This window comes from Hyaena hyaena, unplaced genomic scaffold (assembly GCF_003009895.1).
Source record: "Hyaena hyaena isolate Hyena2069 unplaced genomic scaffold, ASM300989v1 scaffold_1217, whole genome shotgun sequence".
Taxonomy (NCBI): domain Eukaryota; kingdom Metazoa; phylum Chordata; class Mammalia; order Carnivora; family Hyaenidae; genus Hyaena; species Hyaena hyaena.
Genome location: NW_024081822.1, coordinates 94,515 through 106,573, shown reverse-complemented (window position 1 = coordinate 106,573; position 12,059 = coordinate 94,515). Strand labels below are relative to the sequence as shown.

At 41.9% G+C, this 12,059-nt stretch overlaps 1 protein-coding gene across 4 annotated transcripts; it reads right to left on the bottom strand.

Moving 5' to 3' along the window:
- Positions 1 to 2,914: 2,914 nt before the first annotated feature.
- On the bottom strand, positions 2,915 to 4,756 carry LOC120224538 (spindlin-2). Of its 4 annotated transcripts, none has more exons than XM_039222802.1 (2): positions 4,463 to 4,756; positions 2,915 to 3,863 (listed from the first exon to the last, which is right to left on the bottom strand). In XM_039222802.1, the coding sequence occupies exon 2, from the start codon at positions 3,859 to 3,861 to the stop codon at positions 3,085 to 3,087; it is 777 nt and encodes a 258-aa protein (XP_039078733.1). In that variant the 5' UTR covers positions 3,862 to 3,863; positions 4,463 to 4,756; the 3' UTR covers positions 2,915 to 3,084. The 4 variants fall into 4 exon arrangements, with proteins under 4 accessions (XP_039078733.1, XP_039078734.1, XP_039078736.1 ...); XM_039222803.1 differs by having other exon boundaries at positions 4,475 to 4,756; XM_039222805.1 differs by having other exon boundaries at positions 4,530 to 4,756.
- Between the last annotated feature and the right edge of the window lie 7,303 nt (positions 4,757 to 12,059).

Here is a 12,059-nt window from a genome sequence, read left to right as displayed (position 1 = left end):
GGAAAATCAGGTCCTGCCTATGCTGAAAATACTCAATGGCTCCCCATCACATTCAGTGTAAAAAACAAATTCCATTCTAGGACTTCCAAGGCTCTAAGCTATCAGCTTCTGCCAGATCCCCATCATTTCTCTCAACCTACTTCCTGATATTCTCTACCTTGCTCTCTCAGCTCCAGCCATGCTGGAGTGTTCCTCACTGTTCCTTGAGTATGCCAGGCTTATTCCTGCCCTGCTATCCCTCTACCTGGAATGCTCCTTCCCCAGACAGCCACAGGACTGGTCCTGTCGCTGCCTTCATGTCCTTACTCAAAAGTCATGTTCTCAGTGAGTCCCTCCCTGGAACCTATCTATCCAATTTCAGCCTCGCACCTGGAATTCCAATTCTCCATCCCTTGCTTTATTTTTCCTTTCTTAACACTTATCACTTTGACAATACTTTACATTTCACTTATTGTACTTTGTCTACTGTCTGTCTCCCACGCTAAAATGAAAGCTCCACCAGGGCACGATTGTTTTACTTATTTTGTTCATTACCGTATCACCAGTACCTGAGCATGAAGACTGCCTGGAGAGGGCCTACCTAAAGTAAGTACTGGTGGGATGAAGATAAAGCAAATGAATTAAAAACCCAATGGGGTCAGCTAAAGCCAAAAGTAGGGCTAGGGAGTTTCCCCTGGGTCTAGCCCCAAAGCTACATATGCAAATACCTTCAGGGGACAACTGGGAATTTCATTCCAGTGAGTGAATCAGGCCAGCTGGGGGCATGGCTAGTTTGAGAGAGCATTCAGAGTCTAAAATGGGCAGAGCCCTTCCTCAGACCCAGCTGCTTGTTGTATCCTTGTTGGAATGTGGAATGTTAATTCTCAGCTTATTCTTTTGTTTGTTTTGTTGTTTTGTTTTGTTTTGAGGTGGGCCAGAAATGTGGATTTTTGTAAAGTGAAATTTCCCAAATGTCCAACTAATTTAAAAATAGAAAACACCAGGATCAAACACAACATGACAGCTGACTGAAATTGGCCCATGGGTGGCCTGCAGGTGTTTGCTAGACTAAATTGCGTGATGAAAGAAAACGAATCCCTGCAAGGTGGCCCTTACCTTGTGTGATTCTTCAGGCAAACAGTTTCAGGTCATGTTGGGTGGAAAGAATGAACTGGAATTACCACCTTTTTTCAACTTCTAGAAGCTCCCTGCTACCATCTGGCCCCTTCTCTCCACCCTCCAATGTATGGAGTTAGGGAAGCCTGAGCTTTGAGGGCACGGGTATATTTTAGTGAAGTGTAGGGTGGAGAAACCAGAGAGAAGGTTTTGAAGGGACCTTCTACAACAGGACTGGAGAAAGGCAAGGAGGGGGGAAAGAGAAGGACACAGACCCATGTGATGGACTGCCATACATCTGAGGGACTTTGTTGGGGTCACTGACCCCTCTCCTCACCAATTGCCACGCCACCCCTCTATGTCACGTTATACAGTTGAAAGACTTAGTTATACAAAGTCACAACTCCCAGCCCGACTGCCCCATGCCCTCCATCTCACCTGGAAACAGAACTGTACAAACTTCCATTCACAGCTTCCCTGTGGGCTTGAGGTGGGCAAGACTGGTCAGGAGGCACCTGTGAAGGGCCAGTAGCCACCAGCTTTGTCACGGTATAGCCTGAATGGGGCTTCTAGAGGCAGCAGACCTCCACTGGATGGAACCACCTATGCTTTCAGGCAGCTGCTGAGTGAGGCATGGACTGCCAAATACTCCCCATGTCCTGAGATAAACATTAGGCTCAGTCCTCTGATGCCTCTCCTCTATAGGGAGGCAAGGCACAGTCCAGTAGGGGAAAGAACAGTAAGGGGACTCCTGTACCTGACTTCAGCAAGCTTCTAATTTTTTGGATAAAATACTTTCCAAACACAAGGGGGCACATCCCTTAAGTCCTGAGCACCCCACCGACCTACTCCCCACAAGAATTGTTTACCCAGTGTAAGGGAAATGAACCCAGACTTCGGGTCCAAGATTTACTGCACCTGGGTCCTCTGGGAAAAGTGAGGCGACTGCTCATAGCCCCCCAGCTCATGGGGTGTCAGATCAGTGTGTTTAAGCTGAGGGTTGGGGTTCTGCTCAGCAGGTGTGGCATGAGCTCCCTGAAATAAGAAAAGCCTTTCAGGTATAAAGTTGGCTCCTACTTAACTCGAGTCATCCCTGTCAAAATGCCATTCTAGGGAACTTCCAACCCATTTGGCTTCTTTGGCAGCTGTCACATCTTTTCTGCACAGAGCCAGGGAAGGCAATGTAGATACTGCCAGAAGCCCAACTTTTTCCTGGGCCTTCCCATGTCTCATGGGACCCACTCCCCACACCTCCTTTTCTGTATTCTCACTTCCTCTGTCAGTCTTTCTGCTTGGAGTTCTTCCTTCCTCAGTGTTCCTCCCCTTCTGGCTCCTTACTCATGCACAGGCCTTCCCTTTGAGTATCCTTCAGATTCCTGCCAACTTCCTCCCCCTCCCCCCTTGCTCTGGACCTCTTCTGAGCTTCTTTGAGCCCCTCTGTACTCAAGGCATTCTGTTGTTTTCCTCTAAGCCCCAAGATCTCACTCCCCCTCTGTTACTCTCCATCTCCTCCCAGTTGGGTGCCTCTCTCTCTTAGGCTATCCCTCCCCCAAGGACCCTCTCCATTTCTGGCCCTGCCCCACCTCTTCCTAAGCAGTCACCTCCCCTTCTCCCTCCCTCTACAGCCCATTTCTAGTTCTTTCTCCTCCCCCCTCTCTAGACCAGACCAGCTAAGTCCTATTCCATTTTTAGATGACTGATTATGATACTAGCTGAACTTTATTCACAGCCTGCATTTACAGCTGTTCCTTCCTTTCATGCCCCATCCACCAAACACACCCGATCTTTTCAACATGACAAAGTCCTTACACACAGCATGTCATGTCCACATAAATTTGTATTTTTCAAAACAAAACAACAGTTATGGTGGCAAAGTAGTTGAATTAACAGGGACCCTTAAGCTTGCAATACACTGAAAAGCAACATTGTTTTGCAAGTCTACAAAGTATACATTTGTTTTCACAAATGTGGCAAAGTTTACCCTAACAGTTATGACTTTTTCACCAAATCATAGACATAGATATGGAAATCATCATCAAACTTGATGAAATACACAGAGGGTTTGGCTTCCACTTGGTGAATGACCATGCCAATCCGTTTGGAGCCATCTTCTTTGGTATATTCCACATGTTTACCTATCAGGCCATCTACAACTCCTCCTGGCTCCCTCTCTGCTGGAGGAGACTCACTGGACTCTGGCATGATACGTAGGTCTCCTTCTCTATAATCATCTAGAAGCTGGTACATGTACAAGACAGGATCCTTCTCATAGGTAATATAAAACCAGGCTTTCATGATAGGTGCTTGGGCTAAGACCATCCCCCTCCATTCATCCTTAGAACCATGCTCACCCTCAAACATATGTTCCACAGCTTTACCAATTATGGTGTTTGCAAGGTTGGCATCACCGACTTGAGATGATACCACCCTGTCGGAAAGAATTTTAAGAGACAAAACTCTTTCGTCTCTGTGAAGTTCCAGTCCATAGACACAGTCAATTCCATCATATTTCACCAGATAAAGAGAGGGATTTATAGGCACCTGATCCAGAACGGTTCCTTTCCACTGGGTGATGGGCTCATCACCTTCCTTCCATCCATGTGAAATTCTGCAGCCCACGATGTTCCTGCGGGACTGAGACGAAGGTCTGCCTCTCTGCTTCTTTTGGGAGGTTTTTTTCTTCGTCATGTTTGCAGACCCAGTAGTCCGTCCCGCAGCTGCCCTGGTTTGTTGCCCTTCGGCCTCCTGTGCGTTGGGGGTCTTCATGCCTGCAGGGGGAGGAGAGAAGATAAGAAAGAAACATTCAGTATACCATAAGGTGAAGTTCTCCCAATAGCGACGTGTCTCCGTGCCCTGCGCCAGAACCTAAATCCCACCCCCCCATGAGCCTGGCAGCAGTGCTGGAAATCCTGGCTGGGTGCCTGCAAGTACCCTCCCTCCTAGGTTCCTTTAGGCTGCGGGAAAGGGCGGCAGCAGCAGTGGTGCTGGCGGGGTTAGGACTCTGCAGGAGGGGGCGGGCTACCTCCTTGTTCAGAGCCCACTGCCTCCAACACCCGCCACTAGCGCCCACTCTCAATCCCCTGCAAAGCGCCTATCTATCCCTTCACCGCCTTGACCCGCACGCACTCACTGTCCTCCCTCCCCGGATACCCCAGCCTTCTGCCCATACGCCCCTTGTCTACCCACAATCGCTTTCTGGCATCCGGTGCCCTAGCTTCTCCAGGCTCACCTTCAATTTCTTGCCTGGCTCCTAACGCCACCTCCTTTTCCTATTTCCCATCGCACTCCCCCTCTCCAGCCTCACCCAGCTCCCGCCTCCACCCCTTATCTCCTGCAGGAGTCCATCCCATCCCCCTTCGGAGCCCACCAATGGCCTTGCCCTAGCTGGCGTCCGCCGCCCCGGGTCGCGGGCCTCACGTGCCCAAATCGGACACCTCGCTGCTGCCTCCGCGGTGAGCCTGTGTCAAAGGAGGATCAGCAGGCGACGAGCCGGTGCTTGCACAGGCTGGGAGGGGTGGATCTGTATGCAGGGAGCGCGTCAAGGAGGGCTGCGGGGTTGGCGAAGAGGATGGCGGCGGTATCCCCAGCTCTGAGCTTCGCGGGGCCTCCGCCTCCCGGTCGGCGGCGGCTGCCCCTCTGCCACTTCGGGCTCCCGCCAGCCGCTGCCGCCGCTGCAGTCTCCTCCCTCTTTCCGTAGCGCAGCTTCCTGCTAGGGGAGAGGCCTCCCCTTCCTGCCAAACACTGATTGTCTCCCCCCAAACTCTTAAGCCCACCACCTTGGGCCTGGGAGTTGATCTGGGTCTCAAGGTCCCGCCACTTTCCAAAAGAAAGATTAGGGACCCCTCAACTACTTGCCCTTACCCCATTGCCACTTCTCTTTCTTCCTCCCCAGATCTGGACCCAGTTTTGTACTCACCTCCAGTTCCACCCTCTCAGTGCCCCTGCCTCATTTGACCTGCTCCGTCTGATATTTTCTTCCAGTAATTAGTCTTTTCTTATTCCCAGAGTCCTTATTGTAGTTTCTCTTTATACAAAATCTGCCTTTTTATAATTTACAAGGATTTGTGGTGGGAAGAGAGAAGTTTGCTAGTGCTCAGTTTGCCATCTTGACACCATCTCTGTTTAATTTTTTTCTGACTGTTCTTTCCCGGGCTTTACTTCTCAGAAAGTTTTCTCTCCTTTCCTTTTCTTTTTTTATTTTCTTTTCTTCTCTTCTTTCTTTCTTTCTTTTTTTTTTTTTGTTCCTATATTGCAATTTTTTGCACGGATCTAACACTGAATTTCAGAAATTGATATGAAGAAAACAATCAGAAGCAGTTCATTCCAACTCCCATTCACCAGGGCACACAATAAAATATTAATACTCATTTTTTGTCATTTTTCTATGCTCTTACAAAACTGGGATAATTTTGGATATGCAATTTCATGTCCTGCTGTTTCCCATATCATGTAAACATTCTCTCATGACATTAAATATTTTTGAAACAATCATTTCTTTTATACATTCGACAAAGATTTATTGAGCACTTATTACATGTCTGGTCATCATTCTATAAAACTCAGTTTTACAGTAACCACAAGTTTACATTTCTCCCATTACTGTACCTTGAGTCTAATGTTTCCACCATAACTAGTAATGTCATCTACGTATAAGAAAGGAGAGCTTTGGAAAACATAACTTTACAAAACGATAATTAGGTAAATTGATGGTTTTACAATTCAGTTAGGAAAGAATGAGTATTCTTTAAGGGATGCTTGAATAATTGTTTAAATATTAGGGTAAATTTTACACTAAATTTATTCCCATATCAATATTTCAGTTTACATGTTAAAAGAAGGAAAATAAAACATAAGAAAAAGCAAATGAATGACCCAAAAGGTAGTAAACAATATGAATGTTTAATGATCAATCAACTGAATAGTTACTGAATCAGGTGATGCACTGAATGTTAACAGAATAAGCTAAAAACACTAAAATAATTCCTAAAAAGGAAAATAAAATAGACAAAACCTTGACTCAACAATCAAAGTATGAGAGAACATTAACATATTGTCACTGAGCATGAGAAAAGAGTTTCACATTTATTGCTTATCCAAATGTAAGTTCACACAATTTTTATGGAAAACTATTTGCAGATATATTTTCCTTTATGTAAGGATTTATTGAGTTCTAATTAACCCTTACACTTGGGCTATTACTTCTGGCATCCCAAGCAATAAAGGGGGGGGGGCTTTCCAGGGCTCTGGACTCTAATTTCTGTATCCTTATCTGGAACAAGAAGTCATAATCTCTTTTGAGCCTTTCAGCAGTTCCCTCTAGAATGGGTTAACCTCCCCAAGGGGAAAACAAATTCATTGTTTCTCTCTTGAACCTGTTTTCCCCTATATCTTGGCTGAGTAATTATTTCCTATGTTCTTAGTTTTCAATTGCCTTGGCAGATTTAGTTTTTGCTATTTTGTCCAGTTTTCATTTCTTCAATGAATGTTTCTTGAATTACTTTTCATATCACTAAAATCCAAAACCCTATAGTTTATTATAAAATATATGTATTCATCTATTTGTAATATCTATAAACTGGAAAGCACCCAAATTTCCACCAACAGTAGACTGGATATGTTTTGGTATATTCATACAATGGGACTACAACCACATTCAGTAGCATGAATAAATTTCACAAATATGTTGAAAAAATAAGACAGCAAAAGGGCACACATTTTTATTCTCAATTTATTTAAACTTCAAAAACAGTCAAACTAATCTATTGCCTTAAAAGCTAAAATATCAGTTACTCTTGCAAAGATATTTCCCAAATAGATGATAACAATTCCCATTTCACCAAAAATTGATGAAAGAACACTTTCATTTTTGAATGAGTATATGTGGCAGGAACGGTTCATATAAATGCTAAGCAGCAAAATGTGTTGAATTGTAACATAATTTGGTAGTGCAGTCTAGCATCCAATCACAGTTCTTCTGGTAATAGTGCTCTCATTTTCCTCTTTGGAACAACTTAAGTCTGACCTTTCAGAGCACTGAAACACTGTTAGACTGTTTAGGAGTAGGCATACAACCTAGTTGGAGACAATGAGACACAGTGATATTTTGCACAAACTCCTCGGCATGAGGTAGATGATATTTTAGTCTACCATCATCTGGAGACTAAGAATGTAAGCAGCACAGAGATCAGAGCCAAGATAAGTAAAAGAGGGAAATTGTCCTAGTGATACATTCTGCACCTGCAGGTAATAATGGCCACTGCCTTTCCAATATTTATCCTTCTCTAAGAGGCACCTAGGTGGCTCAGTTGGTTAAGCGTCTGACTTCAGCTCAGGTCATGATCTCGTGGTTCATGGGTTTGAGCCCCGCTTTGGGCTTTGTGCTGACAGCTCAGGGCCTGGAGCCTGTTTCAGATTCTGTGTCTCTCTTTCTGACCTTCCCCTGTTCATGCTGTCTCTCTCTATCTCAGAAATAAATAAAACATTTAAAAAATAAATAAATAAAATGTTACTCTAAGTTAATCATGGTAAAATCATTCCTCCTGCAAGTGACTGGTTTAGCATTTGGCATATGATCTAATCTTGGCCAAAAACATAATGATATATCTGCTAGGGTACTATGAAATATTTGTCTTTCCTCTTAAGACAAACTAGAAGTTATGTTTCCTTTTATTTTTTAGAATTCTATGTCATCTATAACAATTGGAATCTCTGTATCCAGCCTGAAAGCAAAACTAGCATAATGAAGATACCAAAGTGGGGAATGGGAATACTCTGAGCCCTTTGATCATTTCATTTAGCTGCTGATCATACCCATTTCTGGAATCCTACTTATGGCTTGAAGTTATGAGATACAAATTTTTTAATGGTTAAAGCAATTTGAGTCTGTGCTTACTATTACTTGCAATTCAAGGTTATCATAAATTGAAAGTATTTGTTTAATAAATGTATGTGTATAGCAATACAACCTTGATGTAAGGTTAAGAATAAGCAAAATCTGCCTCCTCCTCCCCGACTATTTTTCCCCTTCTTCTCCTGCATGGTCCTGCATTAGCTTCCTCCTAACCATGAGAGACTCTTGAATGCTGAGAACAAACTGAGGGCTGATGGGGGTGGGGGAAAGGGGAAGGGGGGTGATGGGCATGGAGAAGAGCACTTGTTGGGATGAGCATTGGGGGTTATATGTAAACCAACTTGACAATAAACTAAGAAAAAAAAGAATAAAATCTGAAGATAGAAGTTAAATTAAAAATTAGGAAATTACTAACATCTAACTTAACTGTATTTGTTGAGACTTTTAATGGAGTTTATTTACTTATGTAAATGATAATGTATACAATTTACATATACAAAATAGAAATTTATATACATATTGGTATATCTTGCTTTTAAAATAATTTGAAAACTTTTTTCAACAAAAGCAAAACAATTGAAAAAAACTTTTTAAAAGTTATTTTCAGTAAATTCAACTTTTAACTTTGGCTTGATCTAAATTTTAACTAGCTGCTATTTATTAATATGTCACTGACATTTTTCCTTTGCATCATTTGGCGTAAATAATGAGTTGGATAGCTTCTGTAGAATTAAATATATGCTGTTTTAATTCAAAAAGCACAAATTACACACAAGGGCATAGAGGACAAAATATAGATAGTCAAAGACTATCCAATAGGCACACATAGGCCACTTCTCATGATATGACTTCAGGAATAAGCAATGGATTGAAAGTGTTCCAATCACAGCCACCTATTTGCTATGGTCTTGTAACACTGATCTTATATACATTTTGTATATTTTCCATGAACTCAACATCAGTGTTGTTTATGGGATATCCAAGAAACTCAATGAGAGCAATTCTAAAAATAAGATTTTGTCATACAGTTGAGCTTTGGAGGGTCACAAACCTTTGTAACAGGTAAGATTTTTTTCACCTTCCATACCAGGGATCAATTTCTCCCCCTTGAAAGCAATATTATCCTAGTTGAGAATGCATTATCTAGGGATTACAGGGTAAAGCAAGAAGATTGAATTGTATATCAAGTATAATAGAAAGCCTTTGGAGAGTTTTAAGGAGAGTGATATGATTTCATTTATATTTTTAAAAGATCACTGGCTATTATATGAATTTTTTTACACATTAACTATTTTTTTTTACAAATAGTTTATTGTCAAATTAGTTTCCACATAACACTCAGTGCTCATCCCCAAAGTGCCCTCCTCCATGCCCATCCCCCCTCCCCCCCACATCCATCAGTCCTCAGTTTTTGTCAGCATTCAAGAGTCTCTCATGGTTTGCCTCTCTCCCTTTCCCCCACCATTTCCGCCCTTCTTCTCCCCCTTGATCCTCCATCAAGTTCCTCCTAATCCTCCTATACGTGCAAACATATGATATTTGTCCTTCTCTGCCTGACTTATTTCGCTCAGCATAACACCCTCAGTGTGGAGGTTCCTCAGGAAACTAACAATAGAACTCCCCTATGACCCAGCAATAGCACTGCTAGGAATTTACCCAAGGGACACATTAACTATTTTTAACGTTATTAATAAGTTGAGCTGAATTGATTATACATATGTACACCTTCATAGCTTTTTAATTATGAGACAATGCCCTTTTCCCTCCATGCTGTCGAAGTCATGTGTTTACTGCTTTTTTTAGTTCTCTGTTCATTGTTGGACCCTGGATATTTTCCTCACACTCTTTAAAGCTCAGTTATACACCAAAAAGGTATCTGTCATATTTTAGCTAACACTTTAAAGCGATTTTAATGAAAGAGTATTCCTCTATCCACATTTTAGTCTCTTCTAAGCCAGTGGGTTAATTAGACACTCCTGTGGACAACCAGTGGTGTAGTTCTCTCCCTTCGTGATAGAGACAAGATGATTATAGGGGTGTCAGTGAAGTCATACCCATATTTTGTGAGGGCCCTCCCTCAATATCTTCTGTTACTTCTTTTTTTTTTCATTTTTTGTGTCTTTATTTTTTATTTTGAGAGACAGAGACAGAGTGCGAGTGGGGGAGGGACAGAGAGAGAGTGAGAGACACAGAATCTGAAGTAGGCTCCAGGCTGTGAGCTGTCAGCACAGAGCCCGACACCGGGCTCGAACCCACAGACTGTGAGATCATGCCCTGAGCCGAAGTCGGACGCTTAACCTACTGAGCCACCCAGGTGCCCCTCTGCTGTTACTTCTTTAGTGAGTGAAGTAGGCAGTTTACACTTTACCTCAGAAGCCTCTCAAATTGATTTTTCAAAGGACATTAAAGTCATACTGAAAATATTAATCCCCAAACTATAACCCATTGAAAATTATGTTCAATATGTTGTACAACATATTAAACTGCACAAAGTTAAGAAATTATGGGCAGGAGCACCTGGGTGGCTCAGTCGGTTAAGTGTCCAACTTTGACTCAGGTCATGATCTCGTGGTTCATGGGTTCGAGCCCCACATCAAGCTCTGTGCTGATAGCTCAGAGCCTGGAACCTTCTCCGGATTCTGTGTCTCCCCCTCTTTCTGTTCTTCCCCTCCATGCACTCTGTCTCTCTCTCCCTCAAAATGAATAAACATTAAAAATTATTTTAAAAAGAAAGTATTGGAAAAATGGGTGAAATGTACAAACTTCCAGTTATAAAATAAATAAGTCATGAGGCTGTAATGTGCACCATCGTGACTATAGTTAATGTACTACATTGCATATTTAAAAGCTGCTAAGAGAGTAGATCGTAAAAGTTCTCTTCACAACAAAAATAATTTTTGTAATTATGTGTGGTGATAATTTCACAATATATACAAATATCAAATTATTATGTTGTAAACCTGAAATTACTATGATGTGTCAATAATGTACTTCAAAAAGCATTTTTTATTTAAAAAAGAGACCTTTCATTTTGATTCTTTTATCAAGGACTATGTATAATAGTTGTCAAATAGGACCCTCATTCCAATGGCTTGATATTTTCCAGTGACTTAATTGGTGACATTGTTAAGAGTTGGACATGTGAGAAACCTATGGAGTTGTCTCTTGGATCTATCTCTTTTAGGCAGAAGATGCTATCCAGGGGCACCTGGGTGGCTCACTCGGTTGAGCATCCCACTCTTGATTTTGGCTCAGGTCATGATCTTATAGTTCCTGAGATCGAACCCCACATTGGGTTGTGTGCTGACAGCATGGAGCCTGCTAGGGATTCTCTCTCTCTCTCTCTCTCTCTCTACCCCTTCACTGCTCGTCTGCTCTCTAAATACATACATACATATGTTTTAAAAAATATTATAGAAGATGCAATCCTATTTATTCTCAAACATAGAATAAGCTTTGCATGCCAGAGTCACTTGTCTCTATTAGGGAGACCTGCAGTTATCCAGATTTGCCTGTGAGTAGGTGAAGTATGAGGGAATCCTTGTAGCCTCATAGCTAAGCATGTCCTCCAATTCAGCTTTTATCAGTTGTAAAACAGATATTTTGAGGTCCATTTGTGTAATTATTGTGCTTGTCTCTTAAATGGTTACAAACTTGCAAAAAGAAAAAGGATTTTATTTATCAGTATTCTGAAACCTCAACCAAAACCTCAGCCTGTGTCGAGTTATGGCACAGTTTTAATCTGAGAAGGAAGGAATAATCATTAGTAGTATGTTAGGACATAGCATTACTTCTCTAATGTAAATACATTTTAATTTAAATTTAAAAATAAATACAGGAAATGGGCTATTAGGAAATGTATTGTCATCTTTATGACAGGAAATAACTTTTCATATTCCAAAGTGCTACTTTGCAATTGTATCCAGAAATGACATGGGGGAAAGGTTTGGGAAGTTCTGAACATATCCCTTTAGTAGTGATGCATATAAAAACCAAGTTGGATTGACTGTGTGATTTCATCACTAATAACTCTTTATATTATACCCACTTCCATTTTATTTTTTAAATGTTTTATTTATTTCTGAAAGAGAGAGGCAGCGTGAGCAGGGGAGGG